Source organism: Capra hircus, chromosome 1 (assembly GCF_001704415.2).
Source record: "Capra hircus breed San Clemente chromosome 1, ASM170441v1, whole genome shotgun sequence".
In the NCBI taxonomy this organism is placed as follows: Eukaryota; Metazoa; Chordata; class Mammalia; order Artiodactyla; family Bovidae; genus Capra; species Capra hircus.
The window spans coordinates 67,700,577-67,722,463 of record NC_030808.1 but is presented as its reverse complement, the minus strand read 5'-3'; the positions used below and the strand labels follow the sequence as shown (position 1 = coordinate 67,722,463).

The 21,887-nt window shown below is 41.0% G+C and overlaps 1 protein-coding gene across 1 annotated transcript in view; it reads left to right on the top strand.

The window, feature by feature from the left end:
* The window catches only part of HACD2 (3-hydroxyacyl-CoA dehydratase 2), a 91,725-nt gene continuing 73,108 nt past the window's right edge, over window positions 3,271–21,887 (top strand). Inside the window, exons 1-3 of the mRNA XM_018045763.1 lie at window positions 3,271–3,500; window positions 6,464–6,581; window positions 17,080–17,098. Coding sequence (XP_017901252.1) covers window positions 3,346–3,500; window positions 6,464–6,581; window positions 17,080–17,098 — 292 coding nt within the window. The 5' untranslated portion in view covers window positions 3,271–3,345. The remainder of the gene's footprint in view (window positions 3,501–6,463; window positions 6,582–17,079; window positions 17,099–21,887) is intronic.

Genomic DNA, 21,887 nt, shown 5'->3' with positions numbered 1-21,887 from the left:
ATGGATAAGCCTGTCAGTTTCACGGCTGCAATTATTCCTGGAACAACTTCTGGCAGATATCTGGGTCTTGAGTCCTCAAGGATCCATGCTCGAGCACATTGAAGATTACATCTCCACCCTGTGGCTACAGGGAACCTTTTATAACTTTTACCCCTTTAAAATCCAATTCTTTTCCATAAAAATCTATCTTATACTCACTTCCCAAAATGTTGTTTAACATCTTCTTCTTATCCTCCCTTCTTCCTCTGACCCACAAACTCCTTCAAAATCCTAACCTCAACTATCTATTCTGGACCCTTAATTTAACCCACACCCTGCTCAACGCTTCTAACCCACAATTGGCTAAAGACCGCTGGATATGTTTATCCGTAACTCCTCTGAGAGATTCAGCCCTCCCCATATCCATCCTTGACTGGGCCCCAGGTAACATGTCCCTACACCACGCATACCGTGGAGAGCCTTTACACGTCTCATATCTTAAATATCTTCACACTAGAGACCAAATCAGAAATTTAGACATACTCTTAAAATCTCTACTCACCAAACTTCCCTCCTTCAACAAAAAACCTCCAATAGGAGGCCCTATTGCCCAGAAAATAATAGTTACGACCAGCTCCTTTTTACATATCCAGAAATTCCCAAAACAGTTCATATGACCAACCCATGGACACAATCCCTAACTCCACGTGCATCCACACCTCCACCTTACTCTTTGCCACTGGAAAGGCTATATATAATGTTTCTGGTCCTACAGGACCCTCTTTAACCTTTACAGGGGGGTTTCCTTCAACATATTCCTCCACCTCTCCTGTCGTTGAGGCCACCTTAGCGGGGTGTCTGAGAGTCCTTGAATGAATGATCAAAACCTCCCCTTGACTCCTCTTCACCATCGACTTCAGCTGTTGTATTACGAAACCTGGCTTCTATTTCCTGTGTGGTATGTCTACATACCTCTGTCTACCTACTAATTGGACCGGAACCCGCACCCTTGTATACTCCAGTCCAAACATTTTAATAACCCCCAATGATCAACCCTAGCCTATTCCTCTCATCCACAAAAGAATAAAACGAGCCATTCATTTCATTCCCCTCTTAATAGGACTAGAAATGGCAGCTGAAATAGGAACAGGAACCGCCAGCTTAACCACCTCCATCCAAAACTATCAGACACTATCTAAAGATCTATCAGACAGCCTCCATGAAATAGCTCAAGGCCTAATAACTGTCCAAAATCAACTTGATTCCTCGGTATTACAAAATAGAAGGGGATTAGAGAAGGAAATGGCAACCCACTCCAGTACTCTTGCCTGGAAAATTCCACGGACTGAGGAGCCTGGTAGGCTACAGTCCATGGGGTCACAAAGAGTTGGACACGACTGAGTGACTTCACTCACTCACTCACTCAGATCTACTCAGTGCAGAGAAGGGAGGTCTATGCCTTTTTCTAGACGAATCCTGCTGTTTCTATGCCAACCAATAAGGTATTGTCCAAGGAGCTGCAAAAAAACTTGCAGATCAAGCCTCACGAATCTGCCAGAGATTAAGCAACTCCTAGCAGTCATGGTTAACAGATTGGAACTAGATGCCTTGGGTTTTACCCCTCCCTTCTCAGATCATTCATTTTTATCATCCTCCTACTTATCTTTGGGACTTGTTTGTTTAATCTTTTCCAGGGACTCCTCCAAGACCGAATCCAAGCCATTTCCCGAGACCAAGTCAAGACTGTTCTTTTGCTTGAGACCCTGATGGCTAGAATAGAAAATCAACACTACAGGTCTTAGACTTCCTTCTTCCTGGACCACAAACCCCTAATCCTCATTTATCAGCACAAAGAAGCCCTGAACATTTACGGCACCCACCTCTCTTTTTCTGTTTGTATATATTCCTTAGGGTCTAAAATGAAGGAAAGTTACATGGCTAAAAATAACCTGGTTAAACTCCCCTCCAGGTCCTCCTCTGGCCCATCTCCAGAATTCCTTGCCCCAGCCATTTAAGAGATAACTACTCCGAACAACGTTGGAGAAGAACAGGCCCCCTTAAGACAGTAGCTTTCCACATATATGCTTACTCTTTTCTTGGGTTAGTGCAGAAGCTCACTAATCTGACTGCTGTCCCTTCTCACCCCTTCCTGTGAAGTGCAAGTCTCGCTCTTTTTCCGAACCTCGCCTTTAACTCCCTTACCCTACAGACCTCCACTATTCTAGTGTTGTAGCCACGGGTTCCGGGAAACAAACTCACTCAGAAGGACAATGCAGATAGTGAAGTGCAGTTTATTACACCGGCGGGCCCAAGGCAGAGTCTCCTCTTAGCATAAGGACCCCAACCAGTTTTTGTGAAAACCTTATATACCCTAAGTGTACGAGCCCAAACCCACCTCCCCAAATTCCCTGAAACTAGTCTGAACAAAGGAAGAGAAAGATACAATCAAAGTTAACCCATGATTCACATGCCTTAAGCCTAGGTAGTTAACAGTGGACAATTATCAATAGGCCTGTGGTCATACCCCAATAAGCAAAATGGAATTTATGATTCTATTTGGTTACACAGATAATTAGGGTATTCTTTTAGGCAATGGCGAGTCTAGGTATGAGCCCTGGGTTCTTCCATCCCGGGGGCCTGTTTTCTCAGTTGGTATGTCGTTTACATAGATACTGGGCATAGAGCTCAAAGTCCACAGTCTGGCCCAAGATGGAGTCCTGTTTTCAAGATGGAGCCTGTTCTGTTTCCTCCTTCACTAGTAACTTAAAAGGCAGGGAATAAACCTTCGGAGACTGAAATCTTCAACCTAACTACAAATTAACATAAAGGGCAGTTCCCACAGGCCTCTGGGGATGATGGGAAACAAAATGTGCGTCAAATGACCTGACTCAAAACTGAAGGTTTACTCAGGGCTGCATTAGGGGGGAAGATAGGACCACTGGGAGAAGTCACGATGACAAGAGAGAATGAAAGACTTATTTAATCCAGTATGGAGGCAGAAATTATAGGAAAGAGAATAACCACGGACGATGATGCATCTAGATGGTAGAAACAGCGAGCCTGCCCAGCAAGGCCAAAGACAATATTGACCTAATCAAGATGGCGCCGGAGGTTATTCTCTGGAGGGCAAAAGCGGCGGTGATTACTCCATTCCAAGATGGCGGTGGCAACTGAGGCTCGAGGAGGGGCGGAAGGCGCCGGGAGCGTCTTTGCCCTCCTCCAAGATGGCGGCCGCCGTGGGCGTTGTCCCTGGCTCCGCCCCGCGGCCTCCGCTCCGCCTCTCCCGCGTCCTTCCCCCCACCCTCTCACAGTGCCCAGTTCGGGCTGTGGGGCTTGCGCGAGGAGAGTGGGTTCCCGGCGCTTGACATGGCGGCAGCGGCGGCGACTGCAGCGTCGAAAGGGAATGGGGGCGGCGGGGGCCGTGCCGGGGCCGGCGAAGCCAGCAGCTCGCGGAAGAAAAAGGGCCCGGGGCCTCTGGCCACGGCATACCTGGTCATCTACAATGTGGTGATGACCGCGGGGTGAGGCTGGGGTTCGTGAAGGCGGGGGAGAGCCTGGCCGGGGAGGGGGCTCTGCGGCCGGAGGAGCGGCCCGGCTCGGCCCGCCACGCGCAGCGCAGCCCCGGCGGCGGGAGTCCGGGCCCCGGCACTTGGGCGCTAAGGGCAGCCGAGGCGGGATCCTCCTTCCCTGTGCCTGTTCGGGACTCTCGCCCGGGCCGGGGGCCGAGCAAGTTCCCAGGCACAGGGTGTGCTCGGAGCTGGAGTTCCGAGGCTCCGTGGGGGCTCGGGGAAGGCTGCCTAGGTGGTGGTTCGGAGGGCCTTGGGAGGACAGGTGGGCTGGCCGCACGTCCAGGTCTGGGGGGCGGTGTGCCGGCGATCCTGCAGCGCGGAGAGCCCAGGCGGCAAGTCACGGATGGCGAGCTGTTCCCTCTAAAGGGAGTGGAGGGAGCTGTGGCTGCAGAGTGACCATTTGTTTCCGCGGCTGTTTTCAAAATCCACGATGAGCTTTAATTTGAAAGGTGGTGGAAGAGCGTTCAAAGTTTTTGCCCAGTGACATGAGCAGTTCTGTGCTTTAGGTGAATTTAGACTTTATAGGTCCATGGGGTCGCTGGAGTCGAACCCGACTGAGCGACTTCACTTTCACTTTTCACTTTCATGCATTGGAGAAGGAAATGGCAACCCACTCCAAGTGTTCTTGCCTGGAGAATCCCAGGGACGGGGGAGCCTGGTGGGCTGCCGTCTGTGGGGTCGCACAGAGGCGGACACGACTGAAGCGACTAAGCAGTAGCAGCAGACTTTATAGGATGGGTTGGAGCGGGGAGGACTCTAGAGATGGAAGGCAGAGTTACTGGGAAGGAGGGGAATAGACCCTAGAAACAGGTTTTACCCCCTCTTGTTTGTTACTTCAGTCCATCCCTTGTCACAGTGAATTTTGAGTTCTAGTTATGACACGGACTAGCTGTGTGACCTTGGATAAATCATTTAATTTCTCTAGACCTCCGTTTTTTCATCTGTAAAAACTAAAGAGTTGAGTTAGGGGCTCTCCAAGTTTCTCCAATTCTTTGATCTCCTGATTTTTGATCACAGGATCAGACGAATGTATAGATTTTTAAATTGTATTCATTTGTAAAAAATTTTTTCCTTAACATTTTAATTTGAAAATTTTCAAACATACAGAAAAGTTGAAAGAACTGTATAATGAACATCTAGTTTGATTTATTTTTAAACTAGATAATACAATGGCCAAATGCAAAATTGAAAATATATGCAAGGGCATACAGTGAGAATCTACCCTCCTATCTTCCCTTTCACACAGGTTTCCTCCCTAGAAGGCAGTTAATTTTGTGTGTCTTTAAGATACTGATACTAGCAAATTGTATAATTATAACCCCATCCCTTTTTAAAAATACTAATTCTAATCTATTAGCATTTCAGCACCTTGCTTTTTCACACACAAACATGCACAAAACATATCTTGAGAAGATCATAGGGGCTTTATGACTATTGTTAGAGATAGTATTGAAACCTAGGCTCAGAGAAGTTGTGACTTGCTTATCTTGTTTGAAGTCACAGAACTTGTTAATAGTAGTTTTGAGCCTAGAACCCATGTCTCTTGGCTCAGAGACTAATGAAAAAATATTGCATGCAAGCTTACTTTATCACATAAATGGTCACAGTGATTTTAAAAGAATATTCAGGAGTGTTATGTGTGTGCTTATATATAAAAATTCTTGTCGTCTTAGTAAGGGCATTGCACTGAAGATAGATTTTTAAGATACATTGGGGAAGGTGAAAAGAGTATTTTTAAACCATTAACATAGAGAATAGGGTGGAGGGTAAGAAATGGTATCTTAAACCAGGAAGACAAGTTGGGGGTGTGAGAGTAAAGTAAGCTTTTTTCTAGGCCACTAATCGGTAAAGAATCTACCTGCAATGCAGGAGACCCAGTTCGATTCATGGGTCCGGAAGATCCTCTGAAGCAGAAAATGACTACCTGCTCCAGTATTCTTGCCTGGAGCATCCCGTGGACAGAGGAGCCTGGCAGGCTGCAGTCCATGGAATCGCGAGTCGGACACGATTTAGTAACTAAACCACCACCACCAATGCTAAAGTAGTAACACCATTAAGGAATTAATTTCTTTCTTTCTTTTTTTTTTTTTTACAAACTCTTGTTTGATGTATTTGCGTGATAGTTTCTAGAAATATCAGACCACATTCCCTATTGCCTAGTTAAAATTGTACGCATAAATAAATCTGTTAGCACCTTCAAGGAGACATACTTTAATAAAAGTATACAACATTTCAGTATGGAACTTAGCAAATAAAAAGCTACAAGATCTGAGAAATTTATTTTGGAGGAGAGTAGAACAAAAATGTGTTCAGAGCCATATGCCTAAATGCTTCCCTTTTGCATTTTGTATTGATCTGACTTTCTTTACTGAATTGATTTTGGGACTCTCAGCTTAAAAGCCTTTTATTCTAAAAAAAAAGAAAGCTATTTATTCATGTCATTTGCAGTCTTTTAAAAGAACAGCTTTTAAGGTACCAGTAAGATACTTACATAAATAGTTTAAAACATCTTATCTTCACCCTGTTATTATTACAGACCCTTTAACTGCACAGGGCATTAAATTTGCCTGTAATGGTTTCTTTTGCCTTGTACTTTCTGGCACCTAATATAGCCGCTCAAGGACCAATTTAGCTTATTCCCTTCCTTTTGGCCTTGTTCTCAATAGGCAAGGTTGCCAAAAAGCCAAGCTCCAGATGGGTGAGGTGCCACTGTGCTTTTACAAAAAAGCACTCTTGTTAGGATGTTGCTGATGGTGCAGCATTTCTGTGCATTACATACAGCTTGGCATTTGAGGGTGATCATAAATCCAGGACAGATTCTTGAGGTCACCTTTGGCAGTATCTGTTGTTGCCATGTCTTTCTATTATAATCCTACTTAACCTTTTTTTTTTTTTCTGATTGCTCTTTTTCTTAGGTGGCTCGTTATAGCAGTTGGTCTGGTCAGAGCATACCTGGCTAAGGGTAGCTATCATAGCCTTTATTATTCCATTGAAAAGCCTTTGAAATTCTTCCAAACTGGAGCCTTATTGGAGGTGGGTCCTGTGATTTGTTGTTGTTGATTTCTATTGTAAAATTAAAACAAGCTACTAAATTACATTGAAGTAGCCATGTTTCTGTTGGATTTGCTTTAAATGTTAAAAACTTGCCTCATAGTATGCTATGTATAATGTTGATGTCTAGTTTATCTCTTTGACCAGGTCAAGTAGATCTCATTTAACTTGCATTACTTGGAATGTGTTTTACATTCAACTTTTATTGGAAATCAAATTAAACAAACATATTAGGATTAAAAAAGTTCCAGGAACATTCTAGGGAACTGCTAGCAAACTTGGATACTCTTGGGGCCTGGCATATAATGGGCACAGTGAAGTTGGTAAGTGTAGGATGTCAGGAGGGACAGATATAAGAAACAGTAGAGACTGTCTAGAAGCCTCCACATTTTTTTTTAAAGAATAGTTTATTAATTTCCCTGTATTAAGGATAATGTATATATCCATTCCTGTCTTGTGGGTTAAGTATGTTAGGATTTTTGCGTGGCAAGTGACAGAAGCCCAATTCAAATTATTTTAAGCAAAAGGAAATTTATCGGCTTCCATGGTTGGTAAAGATGTAGGGTTAGCTAACAAAATCAAAGGAACCGGCTCAGGAATGAGGAATGAGAACCCAAGGATGTGATGCTGCAGACTCTCCTTCCGTCTCTCATCTCTGCTGCTCTGCTTCTCTTTGAATATTGGTCTTAGGCTCTCCTACTGCAGATTGCCTTCTCCACATGGTGTGAGAGAGCTTATATTTCTTAGCGTCAGGGAAGGATTCTGGTTGGCCTTACTTAGAAAAATCACTCTTGCCAGTGATGTGAGATACTTGATTAGTCAGATCTGGGGCACATCCTTCTGGCCAAGAAACTGTAGACTTTGTTAATGGAAAAAGGGAGATGAGATGGCTTTGGGCACACACAATAGCTGCCGTAGTTCATTATGGTGAAAATTTTTCAGGGTGCAGAGCAGATCTGGTATTCAGTTTCATTTCACGTAGCCTCTAGGCCAAGCCCGTCATGATGTTTGGAAGACTATTTAAGAAAAGACCATTTATCTCTATGAAATAAAATGTGTTCCTTCCACCTCTCCCCTAATTTTTGAAAGCAGAAAAAGCAGAGAGATTTCGATACTGTCCTTCTTACGCGTTTAAGGTAGATAGTGTGATGTAAAGAGCCTGCAGCCAGAGCTTGAGTGCCATATTCTAAGCATGCTAGTTTTACTAACTTACTTTGGGAATTTGGGGGTGTCATTTATCTCTTGTCTACCTCTTTTTCTCATTTGTAGAATAATTAGGTGGAAGTAGTTTAGGCCATATTTTAAACTTGGAGGCTGACGTTTTTTTGGAAAGAGGCAGTAGTAAATAAGTAGAACCTGTCTCCTGGACCTTTGGCCCACACAGTTCTCTAAAGCTACAGAGAAGCAAATTTGGAATCAAGACCATTAGAAACTGCCTCAGTGTTTGACACAGTAAGAAGTGGTCCCCCATTGGAATAATGTAATAATTTAAAGGGGAGTCTATCTCTGTAAGACTTGGTCATATTAGAGGTATAATTTTTAAATTTTAAGATTATCTTAGGGAAGATAGTGACCTCAAATAGTGTGATACAAAAATCCACTTAGGAACCAAATCTTAGCCTGGGAGGGATTAGCCCATTTATCCTTATAGAATTTTTAATAGGGATTTAAGAAAATACTTTGGAGTTTTGGTTTTATCTGTATTATCCCCAGTAAAAACCAATTTGGTGACAAATCCTGGATTTGATTCTGGAAAAAGTACTCTGCAAAATGAATGAAGACTCCCTGGAATGTGCAGTATATTAGCTTTGTAGATGGCAGTGGTGGGAAGGGACCCCTCAACTGGGGAGAAAAGATCAGGCTTGCTAGAACAGCGTTTCCTGAGCTGTCCATTAAGGAATGTTTTCTCGCCTACCCAACCTAGATGGTATGATAATTACATGTGCTTAGTATTGTTTAATTACAGATAAGTTGTCCTTTTGTGAATTATTAGTGCTTGATAATGAGGAAAAAATGAGTCCAGGGAGGTCAGCCACTCACTTGTACCTCTGTAAGAATATTCTGAATAATAATCTATATGATTATTCCTTAGTAGGTTCTATGAGAGTTTGAAATAGACTCTACTTGTTCTCAAGAAACTTCAAATCTTCTCAGGAAAATATAACACTTTGCTTTTTAAAAAATTTAAAAACATTTACTAATCATGTATAAATGGACATGTAGTAATGTCCATTTAATTTCTGAGGAAATTAAATGAAGTTTTGCAAAATATGTACAAGATATATTGAGTTTGTGAAACAATAATATAGCTTTTTAATAAAATAGAAATCCTAATTTTTTTCCCACATACTCATACAAGAATGTCTTGAGTAATTTTTTAGATAGTTTTCCAAAATATTCCACAGGTGATAGTTAAATAAGTATGTGCTTGAGTCACTGTAATGGGTACCATGGAGACTGAACCCTTACTGATAAAGATATTAAAATTTTATTGAGTAGATGATTATGTTAGGACCATTGGCTAGAGATTATAGAAACCTCCTTGACTGACTTCATCTGTAAGAGGACTTTGTTATAAATGTATAGTATGTCCCATGGAACCCAATGGTGGGGCTGCACCTGGGACCTAGGAATGGCCTGGAATCAGGGACTGGAGCACCATTGGGAACCCAGGAGTTCTTGCGGTGTCTCATTACCGTGCTCTCTCTCTTTCTCTGATTCTTCTCTTTCTGCAGACTGGTTTGTTTGTTTGTTTGTTTGGTTGGTTGGTTTCTTAGTCTACGTGGCAGACCATGGTAACAGAAAACTCCTGAGATTGTAGTTTCTGCAATCAAGAGAGCAGCTAATTAAAAGCAATCTTATTTCCATTTCCATAGTCCTAGTGAAGAGCCTAATTGTCCAGCTTAAATTAGGTACTTATTTCTGGTCCAGTCACCTATAGATAGACAAGAGCAGGGTCACATTAACCGTATAGAAGTTGGAGGGAAGGGACAATCTCTAGAAAAGTGGTTTTAGGCAGCAAGCCCAAGAAAGTATGTACCAAAGTCATGAGACACAGTACAGTGAAGATACTAAGATATGAGATGATTTATAAATCGATAGAAAGTAAAATGCTGATAACTTTGTGGGCCAAGAGGTCAGTGTGTGAATAAATACATTGTGTCTTGAGTTAAATGTGGAGTAATCCTGGGAGTTAATTAACATAGGTAACAAAAGTATATTTTTTAAATGCCATTCATAGATAAATAAAAAATGGTTTCTCCATACCATAAATGAATGAATTACTGGTACTTGTTACAACATAGATGAATCTTGAAAACATGCTTTGTGAAAGAAGCTAGAAACAAAAAGCTATGTGTTTTGTTCCATTTATATGAAAGATCCAGAATAAGCAAATTCAGAGAGACAGAAAGTGGATTAATGGTTGCCAAGGGCTGTAACTGCTTATGGGTACAGGATTTCTTTTTAAGGTGATGAAATTGTTCTTGAATTAAATGGTGGTATGGTTGTACAACCTTAGAAACATAACTGAAAATCACTGAATAGTATACTTTAAGTGAATTTTGTGATATGTGAATTATATCTCAGTTTTTTAAGATACCATTAATCTATAATGACCTATGGATAAGTTTTCTTTTTACTTTATTCTTTTCTGAGTTGTCCATGATAGTCCTGGATAAGGAAGGATTCTATCTTTCCTGTTGAGAATTGGGTTAAAGATTAGAAATTGGTAGATTGATCCTACATTATGGCACTTTAAACTTATTTCTAACAGAATTTGGATTTCTAAATATATTTAGTTAATGTAAGACTGTAATTACCACAAAGACACTTTCAGGTACTTGTAATTGGATGTGCCTCTGTGATTAACAGTGAGGATTTCAATAAGTTAAGGACTGCTCTGCAGAGACATTTATTGTTTTTGCTAAATAGACCATCTTCAGCACGTGTCCATCACTACATACATCATTTACCAGCCACTGTCCATCTTGGACTGTCTAATGGACCACAGGCACCCCTGTTCCTTCTTATTGTCTTCCAGATCCCTCTAATGCTTGGAACCCTCTTATCTACCAAAAAAAAAGGAAGAAAGAAAGAAAACAGTTTCATTTGTTATCTTTTCTCTTGAGTTGATTTAGGGTTGGATCTGAAATGGCCAAACTGGTTGGTTCTGGGGAAGGAAAGAAGACAGGCCTTGTTATTTCTAAGTCCCATGTCTATATTCTGCTCTGCCTCTTATGCCTCGCCTCACGACTCTTCCTCAGACCCTTTGATGGAACAGGAAACTGATTTGGATATTTCTCTAAAATGCAGAAAATTTTTAAGTAGTATCCTTGTAGTATCCTTAGGAAGAGGGCTCTGATCTTGTCTCCCTGCTGCATTTTTGTCTTTGTACCTCAACTACTGAGTGATCTTTTTCCCCGCAGAAATATTAGGTGATTGGGTTCTGTGGTGTCACTAATACAGTCATACATTTTAGGCACACTGTCTGTTAAGTTTGCCTTTCTGAACTGATCTGGGGACATAACCGTCACCTGTAGTGTTTTTCTTCTTTGTGGAAACATGCTGATTTCTCAGTGATTTTTAAAGGAACTTCTGGAACACAAGCTATTTGCGCATTTTAGACTGCCTTTTTTCTGAGCCCTTGTTTTGAGAAACCAGGCCTCCGAGTCTTGTGAGAAGCAAGCAGAGCAAGTCATAGTGGAGCTACCTGACACAAACAGGAATGACGAGAAGCCAGACAAACCAGCTTCAGAAACTGAAAACCAGAGGGGAGCAGAACTTGGGTATAGTTAGTAAGTGTCACAACATCGGAAGGGAAGAGGGAGACTGTGGGAAACAGGAGTCCACCCACACAGGCCTCACTGCTTAACAACTCAAGCAAATAGGAGCAAATTGATATGGTATTCAGAGAAGACAGGTAATGGCTGTGAAAAAGAGCATGCTAATTTTTTTTTTTTTTAATAGAACTGAAAATATCAGTGGTTGCAGTTCAGGACAGGAAGGAGGGTGCAGTGCAGAAAAGTATGTAATATGTACTAAAGATTCAAGAAAGGCAGGAGTTCCTGGTTATGGTCTCAGATAAAATAGATTACAGAGCAGAGACCTCTGGTGGACTAGCTAATGTGTGAATGATTATCAGTACCACAGAAAAAGCATACAGGAAAGTAGTGGAATTTAACAGACTAAGAGTGTAGTAGAACCAAGATATCTAGAAAAGAGATTGAGAGTATCGAACCTGTCAAGATATGTGGCTACCAGAAGTAGAAAAGGTTGGAAAGTATAATTCAAAAATAATCAGGAAAAATTCTAGAAAATTATTTGGAAGTGAAAGCTCCTCTCAATGTGGTTATTGAGAGTGTATGGAGTTACACATAGGAGCTGTTTTTCAAGAAAAAAACTCTTCCCTTCCTGAGTACCTGCTTGTTAAATTTTTAAACTTAAAATGAATATAAGTGATAGCTAACAGAAAAGAGAAAATCTTCAGATGTAATAGTAAAACAGCTTGGAACCTTAGACTTTGAAAAATAAAAAGGTTCATATGAAGTCAGGAGAATGCATTAGGTCTCTGAATAAGAGACCATGCAGTTTCCTACAGATGGGGACATTTTGAACACACTTACCAAAATAATATAACTTTGAAAGAACCCCGTCAAAGGGTTTCTAACTGATGTATAAATAAATAAAATTAATTCTTTAGACTGGCATTGTCCAGAAGAACTTTTGCAATGATAATACTTCAAATCTGTGCTATCTGTCTGATACACTAGCCACTGTTGAGTCCATGGGGTAGGTGAGACTGAGAAAATGACTTTCTAGGTTTATTTCCTTTTAATTTAAACTGAAATAAGCTCTAGTGACTACTGCATTGGCAGCATAGCTTTAGACTGTGGTACAGATTGCAAGTCTTCCCTGTAGCTCAAATGGTAAAGAATCTGCCTGCAACTCAGGAGACCTGAGTTCAACCCCTGGGTCGGGAAGATTCTCTGGAGAAGGGAATGGCAGTCCACTCCAGTATTCTTGCCTGGAGAATCCCATGGACAGAGGAGCCTGGTGGCTACAGTCCATGGGATCGCAAAGACTCGGACACAATTGAGCAACTAACAGTGCTACTACAGCAATAAGGGTGGAATGACCCAAACCTTCATTCCCAAGGAGTCCGAGTCCTTAGTCATTCTACCTCTTTTGGTTTCTGTAAGTTTTTCATTAACCTTTCCTATTGGAAATGCTAACAGGTGCCTCATATCTGGCTTCTGTACATAGTCCACTTTGCCTCCATTCCCTATGGCAACGTGATCTCAATCAGGATCAACCATTCCATCCGTCAGTAAACCCTGTTTTTTGCCTGTTGGTTCAGTAGCATAAAGAAGGAGCCCAAAATGGCCAGGGGGCAGTCTAATCTTCCAGTTCAGTAGAACCATTGTTGTGTAACCTGGTGCAGCCAGTAACCTTGTGGAGACTAAGATCTTTTAAACCAGTAGAGCTCAGCATTGCCGGAATGGGAAGCAAAAATTCTTTAGGTGAGTGAACAGGTGTAATAGTGAGAGTAGCCACTCCTGCTTCCTCCTCTCGATTCTTAGAACTTTGTAATCTGGTTGTTAGGAATACAGCACCTGTGATTCAAAGTGTAGGCAGCATCCTGTGAGGCAGAACTCTGTTCTTTGAAGGTAAGGCCCCCCAATTGGCATTATAACTTAGTCTTCAGTAAACCATTCTTCCTTTCAGCTAAGCCAGGCATTTCTGGGTGATGAGGTGTGTGGTAAGATCAGATGATTCAGTGGGCCTAAGCCCAGTGATGTATGGGTTTCTTTTGCTGTGGAGTGTGTTCTTTGACGAGACACAATACTGTTAGAATGCCGTGATGGTGGATAAGGCACTCTGAATTTATAGATGGTAAGGCTGGCAGAGCCATTGTGGTCAAAGAAGGCAAACCATATCTAGAATATGTGTTTATTCCAATAAGTACAAATATCTGCTCCCTCCTTGATGGACAAAGTCCAATGTAATCAGCCTACCATCAGGGTGTATGCTATCCCCCTGGGAAATGGTATTTTATAGGGCATTTAATGTTGATCTCTGCTGTTAGCAGATTAGGCAGCCAGCAGTAGGGTTAACCAGGTCTGCCTTGCTAAGAGGAAGTTCATGTTGCTGAGCCCGTGCATAGCCTCCCTTCTTGCTGCCATGGCCAATTTGTTCATGAGTCTATTGAGGAAACACTAGGGTGGCTGGGAAAAGAGGCTAATTGGTATTAATAGTGCATATCATTTTTTTCACTCTTATTAAGAGCCTCCTTTACAGTGGATGCAGTTTGGTGAGCATTCATGTGAGATGGGCTTCCCTAATAGCTCAGTTGGTAAAGAATCCACCTGCAGTGCAGGAGACCCCAGTTTGATTCCTCGGTCAGGAAGATCCACTGGAGAAGGGATAGGCTACCCATTCCAGTATTCTTGGGCTTCCCTTGTGGCTCAGCTGGTGAATAATCCACCTGTAATGCAGGAAACCTGGGTTCTATCCCTGGGTTGGAAAGATTCCCTGGAGAAGGGAAAGGCTACTCACTCCAGTGTTCTGGCCTAGAGAATTCCATGGACTATATAGGAATATATTGACTATCTTGTTCCTTGAATATTTTTGACTTCCTCTTCTACCACCAGCCGGAGAAAACTGCTTTTAAAAGACTGGCCTGGTTGGATCAGGCCTATCCATATAATCTCTATACCGTGAAGTCCATTGACTTCAGACTTTTAACTACATTTGCAAAATTCCTACCCTGTGGTACCTTGTTTAGTGTTTGATTGGATAACTTAGGAACAAGAATCTTAAGGGATTCATCTTTATTATTCTGCCTACGACAGTTGGAATGAAGAGGGAACTTAAATGAAATAAAGATATCTCAAAATTGAGTAATTTGTTCATTCTGCACATTCTGTTCGGTAAGCATTATAGCATTTTCAGCTGGCATAGTTAGTTGAAAAGGATTTCAGTGCAATAGTGTTATAACTGCAAAAGCAATGAAACTGATTGAAAATATGAAACAGACTTGAGATTCCTGTTCAGACTTTAGGTTAATGGCAACACATGTAATGTAGGAATCTCATTCAATTTCTTTAATATAACTACTTTAATAGTATTTTATATTGCCTTTGTTTGAATTACTTTCATCCTAAAAGTATTCCCAGTCTATTATACAACCACATTATCACATCATCTCAGTATTTTTATAAGTTTTTTTTGTCTAATCCATATTCTTTTCCTTGTCTTACCATTCAAAGTATATCGTCTCCAAGTTCTTTTTACATACTAGGCACAGGTTGTATGTCTCAATGGGATTTCAAGTGAGAAGGATAAATTTTTGATGATACTTTCTTACTGCCCTATCCTGGGACATTATCTAGGGGATTATTTTGACATCACACAAATAAATAAGACCTAGCTTGATTTGTGATAATGTTTATATTTCCTCATTTCCTCTACTTTGTTATTTATTTGCTGTCCTTATTCTAACTTCAGTTAAGATTCTTTCCCTATGTTCATAATTGTTTTAATACTGTTTCTATTCTAGTGCTGGCCTGTGCCTCTGCTCTGTTATTTTCCTATTCTTGCCCAAAGTGCTTTCTGCTACTCTTATTTTTAAATCCAAATGTATTCATCATAAGTTGATACCTGTATCTTGAGTGCTTCATTATGTCATTGTGTCCCCAAGCATTTATATGTGGAAATACATGTTTTTTTAAATAAACAATTTTCTTCTTATTCCCTAATTTACACCTCAGTTAGGATGTTGTTAATTTTCATTTTTGTATAGGTAAGTTATACCATCTCTGAATTATATAGTAAAGGAGGCAGTATAAAATACGTGATTAAAAGGGAGAGGTTGGGTCTCATATGACTAAGAGCTGTTCTGTCACACAAAGAAGATATGATTGGCCTTAAGTATTATATGTCCTTTTCTGCAGTGTCCCTGTTGTGAATCAGCCTGGATGTCTTGCCACATACATGAAAAGAGTAGGTTTTCTGTCTAGTCACTATCATCTGTCTTGTCTCAAAGGGTGCTCGTTGGTCATCTTTGATTCATTTTAATCAGCACGTAGCTTAGTTTTCCTTGATCTTGCAATAGGTTGTTCAGCTTATCTTGTGATATTCACACTTTCGAGATTCTTTAGTAGTGTTTTCTTTTGAAAAATATAAGATTTGAAGTCTAGTAATTCTTTTGTTCTCTTATCAGTTATCAACAAATTTGTGCAGCTTGATTTTTTTTTTTTTAATCCAAGCCACCCTCTGCCCCACTCTCTTCAAAAAAGACTTAGCAGAATAGTAGACTTAAATACCAAGTCTTACTAGGCATGTTGTAGATGAAGCTAAGTCTTGTCAGGTTATAGGTTTTCAGCTATAACTAATGTACAGTGAAATGGTAGAGAATGCAATACACTAGAAATAAAATCTAGGCTCTTGATCCTGGATATCACTTACTACCTCGTTTAAGTTGGACAACTTTTCTAAGTTTTTGTTTTTTCATCTGGACATAGAGGTATGTGTCCTGCCCATCTGCCAGGATTATCATAGTTCCAGACAACACAATGACAGCTACAGCAATGTCAATTCTAAAATGCACTGCAATAGTTGTTAGTCTCATCGCCCAGAAAAACTTTGGTCGTTAAATCAATCTTGTGGATGGCTTCAAATTACTTTAGTACTACCACCCAGGTTAAGGTGTTAGATATAGGATGAATTAGAAGGGGATTTGGAAAAACCTAATTGGCTGGTTAGATGGCCATTGAGGTAGAGAGGAGATAGCAGTCTCGTCTATGCACTGGAAATAAAAAACTGGGGAAGATGTGCCAGAAGCATTAGCAGGACTCGGAAACTTGCTTGATTTGAGGGTGAGGGAAAGGAAAGAGCAGTTGGATTGAGAGTGGGAGGTTGGTGGTCAAGAGGCATGAAAGAAAGAGAGGGTGAGCTACCTGTTGAAGCGTGCCAGTCTAGCTTTAGATGTCCAAAGGAATGTGGGGCTGGAGTTCGAAGAAATCTGGGGTTAGAGATTAGATGGGGCCCAAGGGTGGAGCTTTGTAGAATGAATGTTTGCGCTGAAGGGCCTGCCAGGCAAGGACAGTGTCTTCTGATCCTGTGTTCCACAGTCTGTGACAGTTCTGTACAGTGTGGCTCAGGGGACTTACAACCACCGCTCTTACTAGTATATGTCTTACAGAAGAAGTCATTGACATCTGCTAAGCTATAGGGTGAAATGTACTCCCTAGCAAATCCTCCACAGATAAAGTAAAAATGAACAAAAAACTGAATAAGAATTCGCATTTTGTTAAATACCCTGTAGTGAAGTTTAAAAATGGAATGTTCATTTTTAAAATTCAATACTGCTGGCAGACACTGCTCTATTCTGAGTGAAGGCTAATTTGTATGAAATAAAGCTATTAATATAATAATATTGATCTTTACTAATTCTCTTTCCCCCCTTTTTTCTCTCCAGATTTTACATTGTGCAATAGGTAAGTATAGAATCCCCCCACTGCTACTCACATACTGTGAATTCTTTTTTTTTGTCATAAATGATAGGTTGATTAGATTCTTAGTGAACATTAAAAAAACTAAACTTGAATCATTATTGATAGAATTGCTTAGGTTCTTGGCTTCTAAAGTCATAGGTACTATTTAGATGTTCATTGGACACTTTATTAAATACCATGCCTATTTTTCTGTGTCATTTTAAAAAGGTTTCTCCTACCTTCTGAATAAAGGATAAATAGGGAAACACTAACATATTTATAACCATGTAACTTGGAGTGCTAGATTTTGTTGAAAGCCTTCTCTGATTACTTAAATGTTATATTCTCTTCCTTATCTTTTAAAATGGAGTACTGTGTATATTGCTTGCCTCATAGATGAATATTTAATATATGTGAGAGGGACTGGAAAGTACAAAGGGTTATACAAATGTGAAGGATTTTTTACTAAAAGCAGATGCAGTGTGTTTCCTTTTGGGAGAATGGGGAGGGTTATCAAATTCTGCTGTAGAACTGAGGCAAAGCTTCTAGTCTCGGGTGGCTAGACTCCTCTCAGCAGAAATCAATTTTGGAAAGTTGATAGACCCTGCGGAGTAAGCCCATGGTGGTTGCTGTCTGTATATTTGGATTTCTTACTCCAAGGGAGGATTTGAAGTTGATAACTCATTGAGAAGCAGCAAAGGTCTGAAAACTCCAAAACTGTGCACTCAAACCATATGTTGGCCCTGATCAACATAACTGATAAATGAAATGGGTACTTACTATTTTGGGGCTCTGGGGGATTCAGAAGTGAGGAGGCTTACAGCCCAGGTGGAGGCCGAGCAAGCTCTCCACCGTGGGCTGCAAAGGGATCACTGATACCTGGACTCCATTACTTTTAAAGAAGACAAATAGCTTCTTTATAAAGAATTGCACCTCAGTCATTTTCTCACTAGAAGGAGGTCTGCAATCAGGAATTTCTGAAATGATTTGCAGAATTTTGTATGAATGTATCTATGTTTATTTGGGAAGGTAGGTAGCATTCATAGCTTTCATAGATTCTCAGAGTGAGTATATGATTCAGAAGGTTAAGAAAGGCTGCTTTAGCACCTTTAAGCAAGAGATTTGAAAGGAGCTTGGAGACTCATTTATTTTCAGATGGTCTGAGCTTTACCAGAGAGGTTAAGGGACCTGGACCAGGTCACATGGTCCCTAAATGGTACAGCCTCACTTGGGACCTGGCCAGTCTGAGCCAGAGCCCACTTGCCTGACTTTATTTTATGGTGATTGGGTTTCAGCTAGTGTATAGTCTTTGGTACGTTCCCTTTTTAGTCCTTTATCTATAGTTTTGAGATGAAAAATGTGTCCCTTCTTAAATGCTTAAATTTGCAGATTGGGGAATATATTCAGCCAGACAGAGTTCTGAAACCACTTCAGGCCTCTCCACATGACTCAGCCCCGTGCCCCCTGGTTCCTCCACCCTCTTAACCTTCAGCTGCCTCTGTGTAAAGCTCTTAGATGTGTATTTTTCATGTTTTAGTATTTTAATTATTATTTAACTGTATTTTAATACCCAAATCTCTTGCATCTCTCTTATAATATATTCTCAGGCCTCTTTATAAAATTTCTACTCCTAGAAATAAGATTTTGGGCAAGTATATTTATTCATTCTCACCAGGAACTTGACTGAGTGCCTCCCAGATGGGGCAAGACACTGATGGGCAGTGGGAGCAGAGAGGTAAATAGGCAGAGACTTAGGCTCAGGAGGCCCACAGTCAGATGGCCACCCCTCGGAGCTTCTCTAATGGGATGCGCTCCGAGGACTAGCGTCTATGTCCCACTCTGCTCTGATGGTTCACTGACCAGTGTCCCTAGGTCTTCGTGTGGTGCCCGACACACAGGAGATACTTTAAAATTCCTTCTTATTCTCTCAACAACCTTGTTCTCAGTGAGTCTGTCTCTTGCATCATCACCCTTTGTCATCTGCCTTTTCCATCTCAGCTCACAAGAACGCTCCATCCTGAAAATGAGTGTGAACCTAACCTTTGACCCTTCCTTCCCCGCTTGTTGCTGTGTAATTCCTCTGCATCCCTTTGACCAGGCTCATCAATGCTGCAGCCTCTCCCTTACCCACACTCCCGTAGCCAGGTGGTCATCAGGTTTGCTCAGTTCTGTTTCCTAGATAGTTCTCAGAGTCTCCTGATTTTTGCAGTCCTATTCAGGATCTGAGTATGTCTTATCTGGACTCCCATATGGATTTCCCTGAACTCATAGGCTTACGATATTAATGTTAGTAATAATAACAGTGAGCATATAATCAGAGTGCTTACTATGTCCCAGTACTTTACATTTATTATTTGTTTACTTCCCAATTTACAGTTGACAAGACTGAGGCGTGCAGGGTTTTATATCTCTCCAGGTTTCGTGTAGCTAATAAGCCTAAGAGCTAGAAGTTGAACCTATGGCTGTGTGGCTTCAAGTCTGCTTCCATCTCTCAAGGGATTTAGTTAAAAGATAATTCTGAGCATGTCGCTTGTGTGCCTAAAACTTTTCACAGGTTTAAACTTCTTCATGATTTGGACCCTGCCATCCTCCCTAACCTTACCTGTGTCCCTGCCTCCCACCCCATGCTTTAGCAAGCCTGACCTCATGGTACCCCGCCCACCCATCCCGCCCATAAGCCATGCTACTGTGCTATTTCTCACCTCTGGTCTGTGCCCAGGCTTTGTGCTCTGCCTGGAGTGGTAGTCCACCCTCTATGGCAGGCAGCTTCTCCTAGTAAACTCTCCTGCCACCCACTGGCTAGATTGTATACCATTCCTCACTTTCCTCTAATACCCTGCAACTCTTTTATTGCACTTTCCACAATGTATTTTGGTCTGTCACTGTACCTGTATCCCTCACCAACATCACTGAATGTTTCTGAGAATGAGAACTGTTTCCTGTTTTCTGTATCTTAGCACATAACAGTTTATGGCTCCTAATGGGAGCTCGGTGAACTTAAGACTACTCAGTGATCATAATCCTACTAAATTCTGGTGACATTTTCCAAAACTTGTTTCAAAATGCTTTCAGTTCCTTAAAATTCAATAAGAATAATCATAAATAGGCTGTTTTTAGCATTGGCCTAAAGGCAATCCTTTTTTTTTTTTTTTGTTTACTCATGATTTGAGTTTACTTTTGGAATGGTGGTTTATTTTCCTGTGTCTTTCTGCAACTTCACTGTACCAGCTTGGTCTTTTAGAAACTTGTTTTAGAGCCTTGAGATGTCTTGAGTTTGCATATTGTTGATAAGAAATCTAGACCTTAGTCAGACCTGGGTTAGTTACTAGCTGTGACTTTCAAGATGTCACAACTTCTGTGTGTCTTCGTTTCTTCATCAATAAAAGGAGGATAATATACCTACCTCTGAGGTTATTGTGAAAATAAAATAGGACATGCATGTAAGACATGCATGAGAAAATGGTAGCTATTACCAATACTAATGTCATAGAATATTAAAAGTTTTATTCTGTCCCTAATGTAATTTTCCATACTTAAATTTATATAACTTTTCCATATTCTGACTTCCTCAATTGCAGTTTCTGTGTAAGTGAGGACTTCAGGGCCTCCTATTCTTAGTATGGGTTGGAGTTGCTTGTTCATAGTTTTGACATTGAAACATAAACTAAAATTCCACACGGGGGATTCATTTCTGTGAGAAAGTAAAGCCTCTGTCTTTCCAAATGGGTTTCTATGTCCCAGCTTCTGATAGTGCAGGAACAAGACTTCTTTTGGTGAGGAGCAAATGATAGCCCATTTGAACACATGTTGAGGACATATTTTTTTAAATTAAGGTATAATTGACATATAACATTGTACTGGTTGCAGGTATACAATATAATGATTTTATATATGTATATATTGTGGAATGATCACCACAGTAAGTTTAGTTAACGTCCATCACCTCATGTATCTACAGTATTTTTCTTGTAATAAAGACTTTTAAGGTCTGCTCTCTTCGCAACTTTCAGGTATGTGATAGAGTGTTACTGACTGTAGTGGCCATGCTACGCATCACGCCCCCAGGACTTACTTATGTTATAACTCGAAGTGTGTGCCTTTTGCCCAGCTCCATTCATTCCCCCTGTCCCAGGCCCTGCCTTTGGCAACTGCCAGTCTGTTCTCTGCATCTCCGAGTTTGGGTTTTTTCCCCTAGATTTCACATACAAGTGAGATCATCCAGTGTCTTTTTCTGGGATAGTATTTCTTAAATGCTGTGGTTGCAGCCCGCAGCTCAAGATTTGTAGTGCTTTTATTTGTGCAGTGTTTTCTTTCTGGAAATGAGGATTTTCAACCCAGTTGGCACACATCTTTTACAAGGCTGCAAAGAAGAGTTGTGGTTTTCTTAATCATGTGGTACAGTTTGTATTGAAAGAAGTTATCTGCTTTTCTGTGCTTTGCTCTGATTAGATTGTGGGAGAGGCATGTTGGATATGAGTGGTTCTCAGCTGACTCCAGAGTATGGTTACCTTACTTTGTGGGGATAGAAATTAGAGGCAGAGGGATAGGAACTGGTGACACTGGTAAGATGTGACATTGTGCGTTTGGTGAATCTTTGTGTTGAAACTTGCTGTTGTTCAGTCGCTCAGTCATGTCTGATTCTTTGCAACCCCATGGACTGTAGCACACGAGGCTTCCCTGTCCTTCACCATCTACCAGAGTTTGTTCAAACTCATGTCCATTGAGTCAGTGATGCATCCAACCATCTCATCCTCTTTTGTCCCCTTCTCCTCTTGCCTTCAATCTTCCCCAG